Source organism: Chlorocebus sabaeus, chromosome 26 (genome assembly GCF_047675955.1).
Source record: "Chlorocebus sabaeus isolate Y175 chromosome 26, mChlSab1.0.hap1, whole genome shotgun sequence".
In the NCBI taxonomy this organism is placed as follows: Eukaryota; Metazoa; Chordata; class Mammalia; order Primates; family Cercopithecidae; genus Chlorocebus; species Chlorocebus sabaeus.
The window spans coordinates 28,258,460-28,283,094 of record NC_132929.1 but is presented as its reverse complement, the minus strand read 5'-3'; the positions used below and the strand labels follow the sequence as shown (position 1 = coordinate 28,283,094).

General features: G+C 36.0%; 1 protein-coding gene across 8 annotated transcripts in view; it reads left to right on the top strand.

The window, feature by feature from the left end:
• ATOSA (atos homolog A) overlaps positions 1-24,635 on the top strand; it is a 127,825-nt gene that overhangs the window by 41,591 nt on the left and 61,599 nt on the right. Inside the window, exon 1 of one of the 8 annotated variants that reach the window (XR_005244329.2) lies at positions 8,770-14,953. The exons of 5 other annotated variants lie outside the window; for them this stretch is intronic. Coding sequence is in view for 2 of the 3 variants with exons in the window: in XM_008016561.3 (XP_008014752.1) it covers positions 14,917-14,953 (37 nt within the window). In the remaining variant the exon portion in view is untranslated. Of the gene's footprint in view, positions 1-8,769; positions 14,954-24,635 lie in introns of those variants that run through there. 2 more of the 8 variants (XM_008016561.3, XM_008016555.3) reach the window with 2 other exon arrangements.

Genomic DNA, 24,635 nt, shown 5'->3' with positions numbered 1-24,635 from the left:
CGTAATGGCTGTAATAACTTAGAGTCTCAACCATGTGTAACTGTTCCCCTTTTCTCCACATCCTTGCCAATGTTTGTTTTCTTTGTCTCCAGCCGTTCTAACCTGAGTAAGGTTGTATCTCATTGTGGTTTTGATTTGCATTTCTCTGGTTATTAGTAATGTTGAACATGTCTTCATATACCTGTTGGCCACTTGTATAAGTTGCAGACATCTTGACACTTCAGCCCCACATACTACATGTCTCCAGCAGTGTGCTAGAGCCGGCAGGTACTGGCTTGCAAAAGCTGATTGTGTACATTTCATTTCAACTCTACACCTAGTTGGTTACTTGAAATCAGCCATGGTAACGGTATTTATACCATGGAAACTGGCAGTGCTACAAACCAAGGCCTTTTTTCCTTTCTGAGCCAGTTGTTAAACATTTACCACCACACCGCTGCATGTGTCTTCTAAAAATAAAAGTATTCTTCTGTATACCTGCAATACAGTTACTACATTCAAGAAATCTAATACTTTTCATAGTATTAATATCTAATGTACAGTTTATACTCATGTTTTCCTTGTTGTTCCAATAACATCTTTAGTCATATTGCCTTTTAAAGTTGTGCATTGCTTCCTTTTACAGAAATTGAGTTAGACCCTGATGTTAGACAACATTTACAAAAGTTTTGGAGTACACCATAAGAATATGATAAAAAATTAGATCATGTAAATAGAACAGCTAAGTAATATTTTAGTTGATTTTTCCTCTAGCTTTTAAATATTATTTGGACAAAATGGATTAAAGAGAAAAGTGAATGTTGTTGAAATTCCAGATTTTATTCATCGATAACACATTAAAGAATTATATTTTTAAACCTAAAGTCTCAGGCTGACTGACCTCATTTCCTAGTGATTTCCAAGGTTCCCTGCAGTCTAACCATATTGGTCTTATTATTCTTTAGTTACTACAAGCACATTTGACACCTTGGGGCCTTTATATTTGATGTCTTCTCTCAGAATATAAGTCTCATGGCTCCTTTTTTTTTTTTTTAACTTGACTTTGTGCCATCAAGGAAGCTTTCTCAGACCATCCTTCGAAGAGTACAACTAATTTATTCTCCCTTTACTCTTCATTACTCTTCCTCATAGTCCTTAACATTGTTTAACCTGATGTTCTGTTTCTTTTCTCCTCTCCCCAACAGGAATATAAGCTTCATGAGGGCAGGGATGGGATTTAGTGGCATTTGTTCACTGCTGCATTTCCCCATACACAGACAGGTACCTGGCATTTAGAGACTCTTCAATAAATGTTTACTGTTGAATGAACACTTGCATGCATTTTAATATCTTTGTGGTGTAGCATAAAACTTATTACTTGAAAACTTTATGCATTCTCTTTTCTGAGATGTGTTAGTTTAGTAACCCTAAGATCTAATTCGCCACTGTCAGTTTTTTGCTTCTAAATGGGAATGTTTATGCCCACTTCACAAGGTTATTGGGGGATCAAATGAGATGATATACATGAACTGCCTATATACAAGATAGAGTGCTATGTAAATATAAGCAGCTGTTCATTCTCTAAGCATTTATGTTTACATATCAGCTATTGTGCGAGGTTCTGGAAACATACAGATGAATAAGTCATCAGGGTACTGTGTGTGAGTCTGGGGGGCAACTAGAAAAATTCTTGACTCCTTTGGCAATGTCTCTTGCTAATGTAGTGTTTGTGGTTTGAGGAATCATGACCTCAGATATATTGCTTCCCTAAACTAAGACATTAACATCCTTCAATCTTCTATCCTCTTAAAAATTACACTAGTAATATGAGTCTGTCAAAGAAGTACAAAATATAGATAAGCTAAAAGAAAGGGACAAAATAATAGTAATGCTCCTATTCTGTGATTAGACAGTTCACGTTTTGGGGGTGTGAGTGTGTGTATCCTTCTAGTCTATAAATGTATGTACATATTAATAATATATTTTTTAATTAAACCATATATACTATTTAGCAAACTATTTTTTACCTAATATAATTTGTGTATTTTCATGTCATTATTCTTCCATTATAGTATCTTTAATGGTTATATAGCTAACTTTTGCTTGCCTGTGTTATTTGGCCAATTTATACTTCTTAATGTTTTAATTTTTAACTGTGGTAAAATGTAGATAACATAAAATTTATCATCCTAACCATTTTCATGTGTACAATCTTTTTGTTGGATACTTAAGCTCCAAGTTTTGGCAAATACAAACAGCACTGTAACAAACATTCTTGTAATTTAAATCCTGGTGTATTTCCTTATTTTTTCCAGACAAAGTTCTAAAAGTAGAATTACTTGATCAAAGTATATACAAACATTTTTTGATTATTATAAAATCACACTTTTTGATTATGGTAAAAAAGTACCAATTTTTGGTCACCAACAGTATATGAGAATAAAAATAGTTTTTCCCCTACCTGACACTCTTGTTAGCTTTAGTGTATGAGCAAAACTCACACAAACGATTCTAAATTTGATTTCACATTATAGATATTCTTGAAAGAAAATGGCTAATTACTATCTGATTTGTATCTTGTTTTCCTTCACGTACAAATAGTAGACATCTTTTCATTCTCCAACATTATATGCCCAACCTAAACTCTAACTGAAATCTTCAGTCTCCCCTCACCCCCATAATTTCAACTTTTATTTTAGATTCAGGGGGTACACGTGCAGATTCATTACATGAGTGTATTTTGTGATGCTTGGGTTTTGGGATACAGATGATCCCATCACCCAGGTGGTGAGCATAGTACCCACAGGTAGTTTTTCAGTCTGCACCTGCCTCCCTCCATTCCCCTTGTAGTCCCCAGTGTCTGTTGTCCCCACTTTTATGTCCATGTATACTCAGTGTTTACTCCCACTTACAAGTAAGAACATGCAATATTTGGTTTTCTGTTCCAATAGATTTTTCTTTTGGTCAATTTCTGGCTGGTATTCCTTCCCCTGCACCCCCCTCCCCCACCCAGAGATAGGGTTTCACTCTGTTGCCCGAGCTGCAGTGCAGTGGCATGATCATAGGTCACTACACCCTTGAACTCCTGGGCTCAAGTAATCCTTCCACCTCAGCCTCCCAGGCAACTAAAACTACAGGCGCACACCACCCTGCCCAGGTAACTTTTAAATTTTTTGTAGAGACAGGTCTTGTTATGTTGCTGAGGTCTGGAACTCCTGTCCTTGAGCAGTCCTCCTGCCTCAGCTTCCCCAAGTGCTGAGGCGTGAGCCACCATGCCCACACTCTAGATGGTATTCTTGATTTGACTTTCAGGAATTGTTGTGTGGCAGTTAGGGCAGTGGAAAGAACATGGGTTTGGAGCTGGACAACTCATTGTTCAAACATCAGCATCATTACTTACTAGCTGGGTGAGTTTAGGAAAGTTAAACTCTCTATGTCTTAATTGCCCGGAAATCTGTAAAAATGGGAATAGCAATTCTTTTCTCAAGGTTTCTGCGAGGATTGAAAGACGTAGTACATGTTAGCATCCAGCTCAGTGCCTGGGCACAAGGTGGGCACCAGCTTTCTATGAAAACAAGTCACGCTGAGGATACAGGGCCAGTATCCCCTAAATCTACTTTTTCCAACTAGGATTCTAGAACTATAACTATAAGAAAGTTTACTAACAGTAGTACTTACATCTAGAAAATCTGTGGGGGATAATGTCTAAAGTCTTTAGTGCTGTGTAATTATATGAGAATTTGCTGTCATGACAGTTGTGCTCAACTGCAGATGCTGTCAATCCATGGTTTCCTACTTTAGTAAGGAGCACAAGGCAGAGTGGCCTTCTGTGAAGTTAAACTCTGGCATCGATTTCCTTTGTTGTTGATTCAACAGTGTTTCAGCTTACTCTAATCTTGGATAAAAAGAGAAACTTATGCCTGCTCTGGATGGATAGAATTCAAATTTGCTGTGCAATGAATTTGAGTTTTTGTGGCATTCATTTTATGTAGATACGTGTATCTATTTCAACTATAATATTTCCCAACTTCTTTGATATCTCACTAAGGAAAGTTTTGGTTACCGAGGTGGGAGGATTGCTTGAGCCTAGGAGTTCAAGACGAACCTGTATGACATAGGGAGACCCCATCTGTACCAAAAAAACTTAAAAATAAAAATTAGCTGGGCTTGTTGGTGCACGCCTATAGTCCCAGCTCTTGGGATGCTGAGATGGGAGGATCACCACTTGAGCTGAGGATTTAAGGCTGTAGTGAGCTATGATAAAGCCATTGCACTCTAGCCTGGGCGACAGAGTGAAACCTTGTCTCAAAAAAAAAAAGTTTTGATTAAATAGTTAAATTCATGTAATATGTGTCATCTTAACGATATGTACAACTCTTAATTTTAGTTTGTCTTGCAACAATTAGGTAATCTGAAAAAAGTGATGGTTTTGTGCACATGATCATTGGGCTAAATTTTTTCTTTTCATTCAGTAGTATTTATTGATGAACCATTCTGTGGTATGACCTCTGAGATATGTATTATGTTCTCTGCCCTATAGAAAATGTAATCCAAGAAAGAAGATAAGTATAATGCAGGACATTTGAGAACTGAATGAATGATAAAAGTAATGTTTATCAAAGGTCATAGGGAATGATTAATTCCAGCTGGAGAAGTTAATTTAGGGCTGGGACTGTCTTAGCAGAGACAGCAGCTGAGTTGATCCTTAAAAAACTGATATGATTTGGATAGATAAAAATTTAGAGATTGGGGCAGGGAAGGGAATGGAAGGAAGAACATTCTGATCAGAGGGAATGAGTTAAGGTGTGAAGATAGAATTCCGATGTTTAATGGACGACAGACAGACTAATGTGAATGGGAAGGGTTGCTTTGGAATAGGGCGAGATTAGAGTTTTGAATGTTAAGCTATAAGGAGTTTGAGTCTCATTCATTTGCTAGTATCAGACAGTCTTAAAATCAGTTTTTAGCTCTCAAAATTACATTATGGCCTGCTGTTATAAAAAATACCTAACACGCATCTACTGTTAGCTAAATCTTTTTCTTCTCCATTTATTTTTCCCTTTGCCAGCATTCTTTGTTTATAATATATGAAGGATTTGTGTTTTATTTTACAAAAATTCTTGGGAATGTTAACATGGTACACAATACTAACAATACTGTATCTATTGTTTTATAATACTCTTTTTGTCAGAGTAGTAAGCTGCACTATTTATTTTAAAATAGCTGTGTGTTATAACAAATGGAAGAAAAATACAGAGTAAAACTGGAGATTCCATTTCTCATTCCAGATAATTGCTGGCAGAAGTTTGAATTATTAGAAGCTTTCATACCCTTCAGCTTCATGTAAGGTCTGAGAATGAAGGAAGTCCCCATGATACTGATAAGCTTTCCTAGCTGTGTTAGGAGTAGAGATGTATCTTCTTCTCTCCCCAACCAGATAAACACTTTCACACTAAAGCTTTAAAAAAAAGATGGTGATCGTAAGAGTGAGGTTTGTTCAGTATATTGTGGTAGACAGAGCACTAAGAAGCAATCTCAGTTTCCTAGTCTTAGTTTGCCACTATCTGTGTGAATAATCACCAACCTCTTTGACCACCAGTTGCCTCATCTGATAAGAGATTAGATTAGATCATTTTGGAGGTTCCTTCTAGGTCTAAGGCTTCTGATGGCATAACTCCTTTCTTAAATATTGTTTCTCTGAGCATGTGTTTCATTAAGTTGGCATACTAACTTTTCAGAAATTGAGGTAAAGAACATCCCTGTGCCTCTGAGTAGTTACTGTGTTGATTGAATGCAGGTTCTGCAGGCACACTTCTGTGGTTCAGGAGGTTGTAGTCTAACCCTGGCCTGTACCTTTTGTAGTAGCTTATGCTGCAGAATTTAGGTATTTACCAGGGTACTCTAAGTTGCTAACAACAACAACAAAATTCAGGTTACATAGTGGTACATGTTAAATCCACTTTTAAAAGTTCAGGATGTGAAAATAATTTTGTTATTCTGAAATTACTCACAAAATCACTCTGTCACTAGAAACCACAGTTGGAAAGATCCTTAAAGTGTGTGACTTTCTTTCATTTTTACAGTTGAGAAAACATAAGACCTGGAGAAAAGCAACCTATCCAACTAAAAAAGTAAAACTCAAATTCCCTGCTAGTTGTTTTAGTATTTTCTGTATTTGGTATTACTTCTAGCCTCTAGCAGAGCACAGTTGCCTCTAGGTTCTGGCACCAGAAATGAAATAATGATCATCTGGCTTTTATCAGGAAACTGGAAAGGAACAGACTAGGTGATTATATTTTGACATTGTTCTCAAAGTAATACATGCATACTCTTAGAAGTAAGTCGAATGGTAATAAGTAGACTCAAAGTGAATAAGACATTTCATCCTTGAAACTAGGAAGCTAAGAAAGAGATGGATATAAAGAAATAAGAAATTAGAAATGTCAAATTTTAAAATCAGGAAATAGTACAAACTAATTATTTAGAAATATAGAGGACAATATTTTTTCTTTAGTTTCAATGTATAAAAAATGAGGCTAGTGATAGTACCTACTTAAAGGGCTATTGTAATGAGGAAATGAGGTAGTCCGTATAAGGTGCTTAGAAAATAGTATTTGGGCCGGGCACAGTGGCTCATACCTGTAATCCCAGCACTTTGGGAGGCCGAGGCGGGCGGATCACCTGAGGTCAGGAGTTCGAGACCAGCCTTACCAACAAGGAGAAACCCCATTTCTACTAAAAATACAAAAAAATTAGCCGGGCATGGTGGCCCATGCTTGTCATCCCAGCTACTCGGGAGGCTGAGGCAGGAGAATTGCTTGAACCTGGGATGTGGAGGTTGCAGTGAACCAAGATCGAGCCATTGCACTCCAGCCTGGGCAACAAAAGCAAAACTCCGTCTCAAAAAAACAAAGCAAAATAGTATTTGATTCTGAATAAATAATAAATTTGCCTATCATTGTTTTAATAAATTAGCATCTCATCAATATGTAAGATAAACACATTCCAAGTGTGCTGAAGGAAATATACAAAGGCTAAGAGAGTGGCTAAGTGAGAGCAAGGAGAAGTCCTCTTTGGTTAGAATGGTTAGGTAAGGCCCCTGAGAAAATGAGCAAAGGATGAGAAGGCACCAGTTGTGTAAGGGGGAGGAACATCCCAGGCCAAAGGAATATGTGCAAAGGTCCTGAATTTAGAAGGAGTCTGGCATGCTTTAGGAACTGCAAGAAGGCCAGCTACTATATGATAGTTTGTGCTTCCCTCATTTCTTCATTTTATACTGTCTCCTTCACTAGAATAATTGTACTTCAAGGGCAGTGATGACATCTGACTTCTTCCCAGCTGTTTTCCTCACACCTGTCACAAGTTGACACAGAATTAGTATTTATTAGATGCTTGATAAAAAATTAAGTGCCTATTGCTTACTTAACAACTGTGTAAGTTCTAAGATACCATAATTTTATGTTTGGGGTTTTATCAGTGAGTTTCATGAAATACAAAATTCACGCTTAAAAAATTTAACATATTCAACCGTTTTATATCTCTAACTGTACCATTAAGTTCTAACTATTTTAATGGGCTGGGTTAAATGCTACATAGGATGGTCCTGGTTTATGCCTGTTGTCCCTGTGTCCAATCCTATTTCATAATGGTCTCCTTTCACTCTAAATGTGTTACCACTGTTTGGATCATGAATTTTACTCTTTAATTTTTTAATATATATATTTTTTCTTTTTAGAGACAAGGTCTTTCTATGTTGGCCAGGATGATCTTGAACTCCTGGCCTCAAGCAAACCTCCCACCTCAGTGGACAATGAATTTTATGATAACCGTAATAGTCATTTTACTGTTCTGCTAGTGCACTCAAATCTTGTCTTTCATTAACTGGTATTTCATTCTGTACTTAGATAGCTTAAATATAGATTAAAATAGCTGATTTGCCCCAGCTGTGTTTTGTAGGATATTGCATCTAATATTTTGTAATTTACATGGGCCCTTGTATGAAATCAAGGGATTGACAACATGGGATGCTTGTTTTGATTTAGTACAAAACACTTGGATTTTGTTTTAGAAATGCTCTATTTCTAAAATATTTCTCCCAAACGCCCATATTTTGACAAAATGTTCTTTTTGAAAGTGATATGAATTCTTATGAATATTTCCTTCTGCAATATAGTTGTGATTATATAGTCTTATTGGTTAAATATGACAACATTTTAGAATTTAACTGTTAGAAATAGTAAAACCTTAGACATTTGGACCATTCTCCCTCTCTTGTTCACTGAAACAAGTATTCACCGAGCACTTTCAATGTGCCTGGCATATGTGCTGGAAGTACTGTGATGAGCAAGAACTAACATGGCCTCTGCCCTCAGAAACTTGTAGTTTGAAAAACAAAAACACAAACAAAAAACAAAGTCCTTTCTTCCTGGGGCAACAGGTGAATCAAAAGCTGAGGTTACCCTGTGATGTTTTAGAAGAGGTGGGACTTGGGGGTAGAGGAGCTGGTCCAGAGGAATAAGAGACTATCAGATGGCATGTACAAACTTACAGAAATTGTACACTCTACTCTCCCTTTTTTTGTTTATTGATACAGGTTCTTGCTCTGTTGCCCAGGCTGGAGTACAGTGGCTTGATTGTGGCTCACTGCAACCTCCAATTCCTGGGCGCAAGCAATCCTCCTGCCTCAGTCCCTGAGAAGCTGGGACTACAGTGTGCATCACCATGCCCAGCTGATTTTTAATTTTTTTTTTTTTTTTTTAGAAACGAGGTCTCACTGTTGCCCAGCCTGGTCTTAAACTCTATCCTCAAGCAGTCCTCCTATCTCAGCCTCCTAAAGTCTGGAATTACGAGCATGAGCCACCATGCCTGACCTCCACTATCCCTTTCTATTTGTGGTGGTCTCCAATATTTTGAGTTTGAATGGGAGGGGAGCATGTATGTTTGATGGTTTGTTTTGTTTTTGTGAATGAAGGATGAAAAATTATTCCCAGTAAGTGCAAACTTCAGCTGAGGCGCTCAGTTTATGAGGTCTTACTGTTGTTTCCTCTCTTAGGTGCTGCAGTTAAAATCTTCCTGGTCTAAAATGGTAAAAACTACTGAGGTATTCAAATAAGGACTTTATAAACTGAAATTGCATTGAAAATGGAGAGCTCTCATAGAAAGGTTGACTCTAGCATTTATATAAGGGAAAAGACAACTATTGTTTCCCTCTACACAGAAAGCTATATTCAGTAGTTATAGCATTTGTACATTGTGAATCCTTAGGGATCTCTGAACATCTGTGTCTTTAGTAGTGTCACCTCTAGTAAAAGAGGGCCTATAGAATTGAGTGGTGATAGCCTGTGATGTATGTGAATTTTGGCTGTAAGTCTCTAGTGACTATTTTCTCCAACTCTATTTAGTACAATTCTACCTAATTTCAGCTGTTGTGCTTCCAAAGTCCATGTTTGTTGAATATGATATGATGAAAACCAGTATCTATTTGGAGACAGTGGGAGGGATGGTAGTAATTGAGAGACAATGTCAGATGGAGCAATGGCCTTAGCATTTTTTTGACTGCAATCCACAATTAGACATTTCACATTGCTGCCCCATAACAACATCCCTATCAACCCCTGCCCCAAAACAAGTTATTTACCAATCTTGCTATGAGCAATGATGACTGATTTTTTTCTTTTCTCTACTTTATTTAAAAAGAAAATGATAGTCTCAACCCCTTATATTAATTTTATAGCACATTAATTATACAGATTGTTTTAGCACTTAGAACTAAAAGTGTTCAAGATTTGATTTTGTTACCTTCTCTGTGTAAGCTTAAGTTGCTGACTTACTCTGAGTTGCCATTTTATTGATTAAAGCTGGGATAGTAATAGTATTTTACACTATTTTATAACTTTGTTAGAATGACATAACCTGAGTGAAGTGGTTGTGCCAGGCACTTACTAAACACACAGTCAATGAGTAGGTTCTCTCCAAAGTTTGTTAGCTTAGGGAATTGGGAGGATGTCACTGACAATAATGGTGACTCTTGTTCAGAGGAAAACTAATTCAGTTTTAGACATGCTAGAGTTTGAGGTAACCAAAAGAGTTTAGTCATATCACTTGGAAGAAAACCAACGTAAAATAGTTTCAAATAAGCAAGTTTTTAAAAATGTTAAATGCAAAGCAAACAGTATTAAAGCTTTGGGGACTTAATGATTGAGTCTCCTTAAGCTACACAAGTTTGACTAAATACACATACAGCTTTTTCACTCAACCAGATTTCTGTTAACATTCTCCAGAATTTAAACTGCAGAATCAGTCATTTGTATGACTGTCTCTGTTAGCAGAGATAATGACATGTATCAGTAATAGGTAATTGTGGGAAAAAACCACAACACTTGGAATTAAACCTAGAGTAGGTGATTGTTACAAGGTAACCTACCTCAATTTCTATGATTCAGTTTCTTCATCTACAAAATATTTTTTCACAAAGTTGCAGTTGTCAAAGGGACAGGTAAATATGGGATCCATTATCTTCATGGAAAAACTTGTCATAAAATGTTATTTTATTATAATACAAATGTATGATTGGTTTTCAATCTAAGATTGAATCAAACATAGCATTCTTTGTAATAGCAGGAGATTAATATCCCATAATATATCTTTAAAAGAAGTATGCATAAAGAAAAACCCATATGCACCTCTGCACACATTTTATGTAATGATGGTGATATTAATTTACAAAGTATATAGGATATTAAAAGTGAATTCTTAATACATGATCTTGATTCTTATTAAATCTGACTTATGTGTGTACAAGATATTGTTAGACGAAGTGTTTGTCTAGTAGCTTAGCTTATAAATAACCCCTGTTCTAGCTCATTTTAAACAATGTAGTATGAATGATGCCAAAAAACAGGCTAGAACATTTTCTTCTTTCCAAGATCTTAGATTTTGTAAACAAGGCACTACTCCTGGAACTAATCTAGGTCATCATAACCCAAAATCTTTTGAAAGATGAGATCCTCAATTAAGTCTCTTAGGTACTTTTTAGCATTTTAATTTTAAGAATGTGTTTAACTCTTAAAACGGTATATTTGGGTTGCTGTTTGGCCATTTGGTTTATTTGTACTTTGTTATAATGAATACAAGTCAGTGGGTAATCATTGCAGCAAGTATGATTACTGGGAATCTCATGTAAATGGCAGTCACTATAATGTATGGTTTAATTTATCCCTGAAGTGACCTGAACATCATATTTTGTTTTTTAATAAAAACTGATTTAATGATGTCATAAATTTCTCTATTTTCCAAAACTGTTAATGTTAAATTTTAACTATTGCTTAGTCTTCATTACAAATTAGTTATTCAGCTGTTACATGTGTTGTTAGATGTGACATTATTTAAGAAACTTAAAAAAAAATCAGCATCACAGGAATCTTTCTTTGGTCAAGAGTTGTCTCATTCCCGTTTTTATTAATACTGTATACAACTAATGTACGCTAATGTACTGCTGTTATTTGTTTTGTGTGTGTGTGTGTGTATGCAGACATATGGTTATGTCATGTAGACCTGATGTCTGCAAAGGGAAAGAGGAGACTTCAGATTAAGAGCCCAAGTACTCACCTAGGTGGTTGATAGCACTTAGAGAAATGATTATTCCCACTTTTCAAAGAAATAGATTCAGACAGGTTAAATAATTTGGTAACACATCCTGTAAGTGGAAAGGGCTTGTATTTGTGGCTTTCCTCCTCCATTATGTCTTGCTGCCTTAAGGGGTCTTTCCAATCATGAGGTTGGATTTTGTACCAGTTTTAATCTGTGGGGATAACAACTACCTGAGGATCTGAGAAGAGTATGTAAAGGGATTAGCATCATGCCTGGCCCATGGGCCAGTAGGTAGTGGCTATTTAATATATATATAATATATATTTAGTAATTATTTTTGTGTGTATATGTGTAGTAGCTATTTAATCATTACCTTTGAAGGGCTCTTTTTTCTATCTGCAATAATTTTTTTTGTTTAGAAAGTCTCAAAGATAGCATGATTATCTCTTAAAGTATCTTACTATCAGTATATCTCAATTATTTCTGTTAACAGAAAGCATAGATGATCTGAAATAGTTATTTGAAATTTTTCCATTTTGTATTTGGAATATATAGTTTTGTTTTTAAAACTTTTGTAAAAGATCTACTATCCTATTTGTTTCCCTGCAGGAGCATGATATGTTTCCTGAACTGTCCATTTAGAAAACATACTTAACAACCATGCTAGGTGGGTTCTGGAGGAGTCGGGGAAGGAGGTTTGTCATGGTTGGGAATTGAGAATTGAGAATTTGGGACAAACACTTGTGTAGAAATTCATGTTATTCAGATTCTTAGTTTGTAGTCTTGAGGTTTACAAAGTAGATAATGTGCCATCATTTTATAGCATACTCATTATTTAGTTTTGTGTACCAAGATGAGCAAATTGGGGAAAAGCAAACTTTTTTCAAAAATATATGAAGTGCTATTCTGAAATTTATTGGAAAACTAGCAACAGAGAGGGGAGCATTTCACTAAATAAAATACTGTCTCAGTTGGATTTAAGTTTTTTAAGGTGGCACATCTATTTGGAGTGTCTTTTATCATTTATAATTACATGTTGTGACTAAATACATTTAATGTTTTTTCTGTAAATTCTTTTTTTATATGACATCAATAGATTTATATTATAGATATATGATATCACTAGCCTTTAATTTTAAAGTTGAAGGATTATAACTGAAAGGAAATATTCCAAAACAACCCTGGGATTATATATTATAGGAGATAGAAAAAGGTTGATTTTGAAATATAAATTTATTAATCCAAAAAATTTTTAAATTTGATTTCCTTTAACTTCTAGTCGTGACTTGTAAATTTTATATCTAATTTCCTTATTTAAACAATGAAGATGGTCAAATAAGATGTTCTACTTGTACTAGTCACCTCCCATGATTGTGAAATCAAATCAAATATTGTATAAAATATAAATGAGGCATAGTGCTAGGTAAACAAGTAGATATAGTACCTACCTTTAAAGCACTTACAGTGTAATGGAGGAGACTCATTAAACCAGTCATTTTGTAAACAGTCTTTCTACATTCTATGAACTAAGTGTTAAGGAAAAAGTACAGTGGGCCTGTGACTAGTCTTGGATTAGGAGTTGTACAGATGAGGAAACTGAAGCTCATAATGGTGTAATAATCTTATATGTGGTCTCACTGTTAGTAATGGCAGATTCCTGTTTTGAACACAGGTTGGCCTACCTCCAAAATCCTTGCTCTCTCTACCATGCCATTCTTTCTCTGAGTCATCTACCTCAGGCTTATTGTGTTTCCAAACACGTCTTGTTATTTCTCAGGGGGCTTAGCAGCTCTCCCTCTGGCTAAATGTGGAGCCAGTGATCAGATTCTTTAAAGTAATGAGATTTCTTTAAAGCAATAAACCTCTTCCAGGTTGTATTTCTTCTGTACTGTAGAACTCCAGGAATCCTAGAAGCTTCTTCAGGGGTAGAAATCTTGTGGATTCTGGGTCTGAGATGAAATTGCGTGCTATTTGTGGCTTCTCACTTAAAAAATAGCCTCATAGTGCTCATGGGGCACTTTAGTAACTCCAACATTTCTATCAGCCTCCACTCCCTAATGCCGAGACACTCAAGATAAACAAAGATCTGAGTAGTAAACGGCATGCTTCTGCTGCTGCCTCAGCCTACTCCCACGAACCTTTCCTGTATAGAAGTCCTAGAGCCACTACTGATAATGCATTTTATAGGAAGAATGCAAATAAAGAATTCCATTGCTTTAAACGTTTGAAAACCACCATCCTAGTTGATGTGACGTTCAGGGGAAATACTTCTAAAGTGAGAAATTTTTATAATTCATCACATCTGTTCATCCCCTACTACTTTCATTGATTGTCCCAAACAACTTTGTAAGCTGGGGAGGGGTTTTTGCTGTTAAAGTTCATGGAGACAGTATGAACTGGTAAACTGAAGCCCAGTACTTGAAACCTGAAAAAAAGTCTATGCTTTTATATCTCTGGGTAATTTTATGATAACAAAAAGTAAATGAATTTAAGCTAAATGTCATTGTTCTATGTGTCTAGAGACATTTTACTATAAAGACCTAGTTAAATCTTGTATTGTCAGAGATTATTAAGTAACTGATAATTTTTCCTTTCTGAATCTTTTTCTAGTCAGTCTGTAACCTGTTTCTTTAGCCCTCTTAAAAGGTACTGCATGCTTTTGAGGAGAGACCATTTCAGGACCTATCCCATTTTAAATATGTAACAGGTTGTGCTTTTCTAGGAATTTGTGAAGTTTGTTGTAAAATACTTTATAGTTCTAGATATATGGAGGTTAATGCTTTATTCTGATTATTGTAAAGTTTTTTATTTACACATTTTCACAGGGTTTCATTTGGTAGACCTGATTTAATTTAAATGTGAAGTAATTGATTCCCTCCACAACCCTTCTTTGTCTTCAGTTTCATTTATTTCACTAACTGAAATAAATTTTTGTCTCATGAATTTCTCTGTTTTAAAAGCAACTAAAGAAACACATTTTAGGGGCTTACACTAGAATACTTTGCCATTGTCAGTCTTCTGTTCTTTCCTTTCAAGTTGCCTAAACACAGCTGAGTTCATAAGACGAGCAAAGAAAACATGACAGTGCTGCCAAGTAGACAGGAAGCTGTAGTGGACCTAGTGAGCAGGGGAGGTTGAGCACACCCTCTGTCCAATCAGCTGTGAGTGCTGTTGCTATGTGCGCTCTTACTCTGCTGCCTTTGTGAAAAACCTTGCACGGAGGGAAGCGGAATCAGCACCCAACGCTGAACATTTGTTTTAACCGCTGCAGACATCTGGATCCCTCAGTTACTGATAGTATAGCTATTGATAGCCAGAAGGCAACTTCTTTTATACAAGGATTCCAGTATGGTTTTCAGTGGAAACAAAGGGCTTCACAGAGAAGGTGTGTAGTGAAGTGTTTTTAACGGCTTTATTTTTAAGCTTCCAATTTTCTGTAGCTGTTTACCCAGTTGGTTGTGGTGCTTGTTTTGCATGGATTTTTAATAAATAGGTCTAGGAAAATTATCTCACTTTGAAAACCATTGAACTTAGAGAATTTTCTTTAGCTTCATATAGCCTGTTTTCTTTGAACAGCAGTACTGAAAAGATTATTAAAATGCTGAACTGAACAATGAATAGGAAGAAAAGAAACCAAATACAATGTGCTCACTTTAATGGGGAAAAAATGTGATAGAAATGAGAATACAAGGAAGATAATGTGCATTAGCCAGAAGCATTAACTGTATATGGGGGCAGGAGGTGTTTTTTAAATTGAAACTGTTAAGACAAACGTAGTTTAAATAAGCTGCCTATTTTTAATTGAATTCATGTTTCTGAATTTGACAAAGATTGTCAGAATTTAACTAAGTGAGATTTTTGACATAGTTTAAGTAATTGGTGTGCTAAAATCTTTTTATAAAGCATTTCTGAAAATCCTACCTCAAATTGTGCAATCTCTTAATTATTTAATCCATGGACTAGTTCTGTGCAGTTCAGGTAAAGCGTCATAATTCAACCACAAAGTCAGCGTAGTGTTCTATTAAACATCCATATAGAAAACTGAAAAATAAAGGATTTTGAAGACAACATACAAGGTTAAGCTAGTATTTTAAAATTGAAGTAGACCTCCTAAATGTGATAATTGTATATCTGACTTAGTTAATACTTCAAATATAGTCAAGTCTTATTAAACTACACTAATATATGTGATAATTGAACAAAGTATAGGTTACCATTTGTTTATACAGGATCTGGAAAAATTGGTCTGTTCAACAGATTATAGGAAAGTTTTAAAGTGTTTTAATAAACAAAAGGTCTTTTTGTATCTTTCTCAAATACTGTGAAATTGAAGTTTACGTATGTGATTTAGCTAATGATTCTTTTAATTAAAGCAGAGCAGACTAATTAGCATATTGCCCATTTTACGAACAATCCGTATTGAGCTAATAACCAGTTTTTCGTTTGCTTTTTCGTTTTACGTGGCTAAGTGGCTTTTAATTCACTCAGTGATGTATGTCTGATGAGTAAAGTTAGTATAAGCTCAGAGTTAATATTAGGGCTTTGTTATCTGTACAAACTATATAGTTTGGAATAGGATGGGTTTGTTGTTGTTCTTTTAAAAAAATACCTGTCATTAGAAAGTCTTAACAATCAGTGTTAGCATTTCTGGTAAGGAGAGAAATTTCTTTTCTTTAAAAAGAACTCAAAATATATCCCATGCTTTTGTGCCTTTTGCTGATCTTTTTAATAATACTATGTATATAATATTTGTATTAAAAAGATTTCTAATAATTGGTGAAAATTTACAGAATAGCCCTTAAAGATTAAAAAAGTGTTTTACGTAGACTTATATGTGGCTGCAGTTTAAAAGACTGGCATTTCTTAGATTTTCAAGTTTGTAAGGTGCGGCCAAAAACTTGAATTTGATAGAAGTTATAAAAATTATAGCAAAATAAAGTTATGTTATTTGGACTTGGTGGCCTCCACAATATAAAGCACTCACTTCAAGAAGAGCAGCTGTGTGTAGAGGGGTAGGGGTATGACAGGGAGTTTGGAGTGAGAGGCAGACACAGGCAGAGAGGACTCAAGTTTGTTAAATATGACTAACCACATGAAGGTCAATCTAGTAATTTTCATTTTTTGAGCTGTAACTCTCATCAATTACTAATTTTATTTTCTAATTATAGAACCATAGCAACGAAAATTTTGCTTAAATTGGTTTGCTACCCATTTTGTGTTGGTTTATTTCGTAAAAATTAATAGAGCCTCCAAGAGAAAGGCTATTTCTCATTCATATGCTGCAAAAGATGGGGGAACATGAAATTGTAAAAAAGTTGAGTGTGCTGCTGTGTCACACAGAGGCTTTGCCATTGTGTTCAGGAGGAATATTATTGGCAGAATTCCAGACATTATTCCTGGACTTAGCACCTAAAAATGTTTTATATAGTGGAGCATCTGAAAGTTCCTATTCAGTAGCAGAACTTCAGGGTAATTGAGCTTTATAATCTGGTCAATTTTAATAACACTGCTAGCATATTTCAATTTTTTTGTATTTGTCTATTATTTGACAATATAATTTTTATTGTCTTTGTCTATGTCATATTTTTAAATTGGCTATTTTGTGCTTATGGAAAAATACTTCAGTTCTCAAAAACAGTGATTTCTTTTTTGTTTTTGCCTCTTTATAAGGAATAGCAAATAGAAGTGCTACTATTTACTAGATGCAGTGATTGCTACAATTGGTTTTAAGTAAAACAGATTGTTTTTGATTATTTTTAAATCAGGCAATAATATATAAATGTTGTTTTGTTTACAGTTCTTTAAAACATCTGTAACGTAAAAACTCAGATTGGGAAGGGGTAACAATCTGAGTTTTTCTTTTTCTCTAAGTGTTCTGTGAAAATCTTTTGTTGCCGGGCACGGTGGCTCACGCCTGTAATCCCAGCACTTTGGGAGGCCGAGGCGGGCGGATCACGAGGTCAGGAGATCGAGACCATCGTGGCTAACACGGTGAAACCCCGTCTCTACTAAAAATACAAAAAATTAGCCAGGCGTGGTGGTGCATGCCTGTAATCCCAGCTACTCAGAGGCTGAGGCAGAAGAATAGCCTGAACCCAGGAGGCGGAGCTTGCAGTGAGCGGAGATGGTGCCACTGCACTCCAGCCTGGGTGACAAAGCAAGACTCCGTCTCAAAAAAAAAAAAAATCTTTTGTTAAATCGTTCCTACTTGAGGTATTATCACAAATGTTTGATTTCTATATGTGTGCCTTAAGTGCTCTATGACACATGTTTTCCTTGAGTCTTCCTTGCAGAAATTTCGTTACTTGTTCATAGTTTGAATCCAAGAAATACTCGCTTTTCATAGTCAGCAGGACCAAAAACTTGGTCTTGACAACTTTTTGTCAGGCATTTTCACATATCAATAGTGTTTTTGCATAAACTATATTGCTTTTGCAAGTATATAGTAAATCTTTTTTTTTTTAATCTTCAGATGTTATAGTATCAAAAAATCAAAGACCTAAGTTTTAAAACTAAAATTGTTTGCAGTATTACTTGAATCTATTATATAATCCTTTGTGATGAGGCTCAGTTATAAAAGTGACAGCATGAGGACTATTGAGAAACTGGAAATATCTTTCTATTCTTTTCTTCACTGGATTCCTCAGTTTTACTCATTGAAAGGCTTCTGGACATCATAGGACTTGAAGAGAAGGTTTATAATAAGCCCAGGGATAGTAAAATTATAAATTTGAGGAAGTAGTCAAGATAATGTATAAAAAGTAATCAGCCCCTAAGGCTCATACACAGTTGGGCCTCAGATTTTGCTATAAGCTTCCTGTCATCTATCATATAATAGGGATACTATGTGAATCAGTTATGTGTATTCCTATTCCTTAACATTGCTAAATATTTACCATTAAAATTTATGTTGGTTTCTGTTTTCTTAATATTTTGAAGGTGTTTTGCTTTTTGAGGTTCAAATTTTGGGTGGTGGGTACAAACATACAGTTAGAAGAAACCAGTTCTATCATTCAACAATATGATAGGAAATTATAGTTAATATTTTTATCAAAATACCTAGAACAGAAGAATTGTAATGTTCCCAGCACAAAGAAAATATAACTGTTTGAGTGATGGATATTCCAGTTACCCTGATTTGATCATTACACATTGTATACGTGTGTTAAAATATCACGTGTACCCCCAAAAATACATACAACTATGGTATATCAATAAATAAAAAGGAAAAACAATTTTGGGTGGATTGCCTGTATAATTTATTATTTAGCTGTGTAATATTGGGCATAGTTTCACCTTCCGGGCCTTAGTGTCCCCCTCAGTATCATGAGATGTTAGGATGATTTGGGGATTTAAATGAAAGAATGTGCGAAACTACTTAGACTCATTACTACTTATTAATTAGTTATTATAACAAAATGTGAGATTTTATTATAACTTTCCTTTTCTTTAAAATTATTGTACATTAGAAATGTGAATATGTTGAGTTTTCTCAGTGTTTTGATAATTTTAAGCATAGTTTTTTAGACCTTTCCCTAAGATATACTTCTAGGTTTCTCAATTTCCTAAGATAACTTCATTAACTGGAAAGCCATGAAGATATGGGGATTGGGACAGAAAAAGAAGACAGGGTTCATGGGTAAGTGCATGGCTGAATGTCTGAAGAGAGGTAATAGTCAATAGTGATAAGAAAAGAATGAGTAAAATGAGAAGAGACATAGAAGGCAAAAGAAACATTTGTTCTGTTTGTAGTGTTTTGATAACATATTAATACAGTTTGATTATTGTAGTGTTATTTTGTTTCTGTTGTGTGTGTATGTACACTCGTGTGTGCTAACACCCCCAGATCTCCCCCACCCCTCTGACCCCCGCAAATGCTGAGCTGATTGACTAGACTTGCTAAATTCCTTGGTGATTTATTTACTGGAAGTAACTTGTTTCTGACTTTTCTTTTGAATTCCTCAGCTAGAACTGAGCTAAAGGTGACATTGTAATTGCCTTCCATATTAATGACAAGGGACAAGCCAGCTGCCTGCAAGGCAGAAATTAAATATCACAGATATGAGTGTAATTGTCTTGAAATATTAAAATTTAAGACTAAAAATCTAATGGTGGTGTGAAAACTCAAACTTCAAAGCCAAAATGCTCTTTTTTCACTTTCATAATTACACAAAATTTCAACTTTTTTCAACTGACCACAGTATTTTCGTTGCTTTGAGCTGACATACGTTATTTTGGGAGAGAGGTTTAATCTGGGTTCCATTCTACTTTTCATATTTTCATTAAGGGTAAAATTTTTGTGATTTTTTTTTTAACATAAATTTATTTAGCCCTCCAATTTGCTGGAAGGTGCAGGTTAGCTTATTGAAAGAGAGCACACAAATATAAAACAAAACAAAAAGTATTTTCCAAGTATACTCCATTTTATCACGGTCATTGAGTCCAGTAATATTAACCAATCAGCTTCTGCATTGGGCCCAGAGACTACTTGCAATTGACAAAAGGGGAGGAGAACCCTTTTAGATATAGGTATCCTAATTTTAACTGACTACATTGCATTGGTGTATATGTTTTTGGGTAATGCATACTTACCTTAAATCCCTTCTCTCAAAAATATCCATGTAGAAAAAGAATGATTGCTGTATGTCAGCATCTTCTGCTGATCCTTTTGAGAATCTGCTTAATGCTATTAACCCCCTTGCTAGAGGGAAAAACACATCTGTGTTTATGTGCACATAATTTTGTGGAAAATACCAAAGAGGATCATAAATTATCTTAGGTTAAGAAATTTTTTAAAACAAAATTTGTTTATAGTCAGAGTATAAAAGCATTAATACTTAAAAATTGAGGCTTAAAACGAACTGGATGTGACTTTCAGAATATGTATGCAAGCAAAGTGTCACATGGTTTTGTTTTTTTTTCCGCTTCAAGGGATATGGTAAAATGTTCCCATATGTGCTCCATACATTAGTACCCTTGTAGATGGGTTTGCCCTGGACAGTACCCAGTATTCCTTCGCAGACTCCTACGTTCTAGATGGGCTTCTGATAGAAAACCTAGCACAAAAGGACCAACCTGGAATGCGGTGTTCAGGTCTTCAAAACCTACATGCCACATCTCTGAGTTGTAGACTGAGATTAGAGAAGACCTAATGACATCTCCTTTGGCCTTAGGCTGCCACCTGGAATCTCTTCCAGAAATCATTCTGCACGAGGAATGACAGGTTCACTGCTATGAATGTCACCCAGTTCTATCTTTGTTCAAGAGAATCAAGCAGAACTGATCTGTGTGTGCCCAAGTTTCTCACCTCTTAATTAAAAAGATCTCTGTCTTCATCCACTTTTTATTTCTCGAGGAGTTTTAGGTTTCACACATACACACATTCAGTGGGAAATAGGATGTTGAGAGTACTAGAAGTAGGGGTCATTCATATGGTTGGGAGAAGGAGGTTGAAAGGACAGAATGTATTTTGGGGGACCACCTATGTTTGTAACCATTTTCCCATGAGGTAAAAATGTAAGACTAGGTTAAGTTTAAGGATAATTTTGGAAAGTTATGTGCCATTTATCTAGGATTAATGAAGCTGGGAAAAAATTTAAAAACAGCATTGGAATAGTGGATCGTTGCCTTTTAAACACAGAATATTCCTATAAGAGTATAGGTAAATCTAGAATTTAGTTTTGAGAGACAGGAGTTTGTTTCCTTTTGTTACAATGTTTTCTCAGATCTTTGTCTCAAGAGTTCTTTCTGTATGGGGTGTGGAGTGATAACAGCATATAATCAGGAATATTCCCACAAAGAATAGTGAAAAGGACAGTATTTTCTACTTGAGAGTCGTCAGGCCCTGAAACTATGATGAATTGTGTCTGATGGTTTACACAGAGCACGGAGAAATTAAATTGAATAGGATTAGTGCAGATAAGACAGAAATGAATTGAGGAAACCAGTAAGTTTTCTCGATAACACTGACTAGTTCTAAGTCATACATTTTAAATATCATACCCCCTGGGAGCTTTCTCTGATGTCCAAGATTGAGTTCCCTCCTAAATATTCCCATAGCACCTTGATCTACTCCTATTTTATTTATTATTTATTTATTTATTTATTTATTTATTTGAGATGGAGTCTTGCTTTGTCGCCCAGGCTGGAGTGCAGTGGCATAGCGTGATCTTGGCTCACTTCAGCCTCCGCCTCCCAGGTTCAAGCAATCCTACCACCTCAACCTCCCAAGTTGCTGGGATTACAAGCATGTGCCACCATGCCCAGCTAATTTTTGTATTTTTGGTAGAGATGGGATTTCACCATGTTTGCCAGGCTGGCCTTGAACACCTGACCTCAAGTGATGCACCCACCTCGGCCTCCCAGAGAGCTGGGATTACAGGTGTGAGCCACTGCACCTGACCTCATTTATCACATCACCATGAATTAGGCTTATCTGTGCTCTCTCCATACGACTGCCCACTACTAGAAGGTAGCGACGGTAGCTTATTCTCCCATTGCCTCTGTAGAAGAGCTCAATCTCACTGACAGTTTTTAACACATAAATATCAAATACTCCTTTTTTCTACTCTTCTAGCCTTTCAAATTACTTATAATTTAGTTTTTTTTGTATAGCTTGAGTTGCCCTCAACTGCTCACATAAGCATTCAATAGGTTGCTGTGATCAATCTGTAATCCTTTAAATAACTGTTGAGGCCTATAAATTCTAGTAATCAATACAGAAATTAGAACTCAAAGTGTTCTCTACTTTTATTTATTTTTTATTTTTGACAATTTTTGCCATTGATATAGAGATTTAGTGATTGCCTAATCACTTTAAACAAATATTTCCTTATCTCATTTAAGAGAATTACATTGATAAGATAGAAAAACAATTGGCAATTAAAATATGAAACCCAAGAGAAGAATAAAGTAATAGTTATCTGAGAAGGGTAACAATTAGCTTTCATCACTTTAACCAGAAATAAGCTGAAAGTGAGAAGAAAACAGAATGCGGTGAAACATTAAACATCCATTTGAGTGCCTACCTGTTCATGTCAAGCACTGTGCTAAGCAATAGTAAGAGAGTTGATCTTATTCTCATAGAGCTCAGATAATGACTTAATTTTATTTGTGCTAAATTCTAAGAAGGAAAAGTATAAGGTGTCACAGGCTCTTCTAACAATGATAAAAAGCCATGACAGAGGGTAATGGGATCAGATGAGATGGATGTAATGAAGAATTATGTATGTAAGCTGAAACAGAGATCATCTGATTGTTTCTTACCCTAATTTTTTAATCTGAAGAATTGGATGAAGAGGTAAAGTTAAATTTTTCCTCCATAAGAAGAGAAATTATGTTAGAAAATGTAGGCCAGGCACAGTGACTCATGACTGAAATCCCAGGACTTTGGGAGGCCGAGGTTGGAGGATAGCTTGAGGCCAGGAGTTCAAAACTGGCCTGGCAACATGGCAAGACCATATCTCCAAAACTTTAAAAAAAAAAAAAAATGCCTTTCACAAGAGTAACAAACATCTAATTTTGAATAAACTTAACAGATGTATTCAGGAACTTTATAAATATTTTAAAACTACCAAATATTTTTAAAGACTTTCATAAATGACAAGATTTAAACCTTTAAAATACAGGGGTTTTTTGTTTGTTTGTTTTGAGACTGAGTCTCCGTCTGTCACCCAGGCTGGAGTGCAGTGGCGTGATCTCGGCTCACTGCAACTTCTGCCTCCGGGGTTCAAGTGATTCTCCTGCCTCAGCCTCCTGAGAAGCTGGGATTACAGGTGCGCACCACCACACCTGGCTAATTTTTGTATTTTCAGTAGAGACAGCGTTTTACCATGTTGGTCAAGCTGTTCTCGAACTCCTGACCTTGTGATCCACCTGCCTCGGCCTCCCAAAGTGCTGGGATTACAGGCATGAGCCACTCACGGCACCTGGCTAAAATACAGTTTTTGAAGTTAGTTCCACAAAAAAAAAAAAAAGTTCAAGGCCAGGTACTGTGGCTTACACCTGGTAACTCCAGCACTTTGTGAGGCAGGAGGATCACTTGAGCCCAGGAGTTCAAGACCAGTCTGGGCAACATAGTAAGATGCTGTCTCTACAAAAAGGAAAAAACAAAAAACAAAAACAGCCAGGTGTGGTGGTGCACGCCTGTAGTCCCAGCTACTCAGGAGGCTGAGGTGGGAGGATCCCTTGAGTACAGGAGTTCAAAGCTTCAGTGAGCTATGATTGTGCCACTGTACTCTAGCCTGGGCTACAGAGCAAGATGCTGGGTCAATTTTTTTAAAAAGTTCAAGTGTTTTTTGAGTCACTAGCTGTAGTTTTTGGGAACAACCATTAAATCTGAAGATTGGAAAAGCAGAAAGCATGTTAAGAGAGTTAGAATATTCTCCTAATGCACAAAGTATGAATCACTTTCTGACCACAAAGTTTTTCCATGGTACATCTTTATAAGGCCTGCTATGAGGGGAATTGTGGAAACAGGAGAAATTCTAGTGATTTAGTGGAATACAGAGGGTGGGGCATCTTGAGGCGACCCTGGGAGAGAATGAGTTTGGCAGGTGTGATGGGAGCATATAAGGGAGTGATGGAAGGTGAGGTTAAAAAAGGTAGATAGGACTGTGTGTGGAGGCTCACATCTGTAATCCCAGTAGTTTGGGAGGCCAAGGCGGGAAGATTGTTTGAGCCCAGGAGTTTGAGGTTACAGTGAGCTATGATCAAACTAAACTGTAGCCTGGGCGAGAGAGTGAGACCTTGTCACAAAAAAATAAATGTGATCTTTTTTCACCTGTCATTACTCCCATTTATCCATCTAATGTCTGGCCTGTCTGGGAATGGGTGAGGAGTCAGATATGGGAGGTTGCTGAAATAGCAGTCGGACTTTAACATTGATGGCTTATTGGGAATAAGTGAAAGAGAGGAGGCATAAGTGATTCTAAGATTTCAAGTCACAAAAAGCAAAACAGCTATAGTTGGAACAAGCTTTGTACTCTGACGAACACCCCCATGATTATTTTTAGTTTGTGGCAGGCTAAATGTAACAGAGTTAGTCTGTGCTTGTGGCCAGACTGATA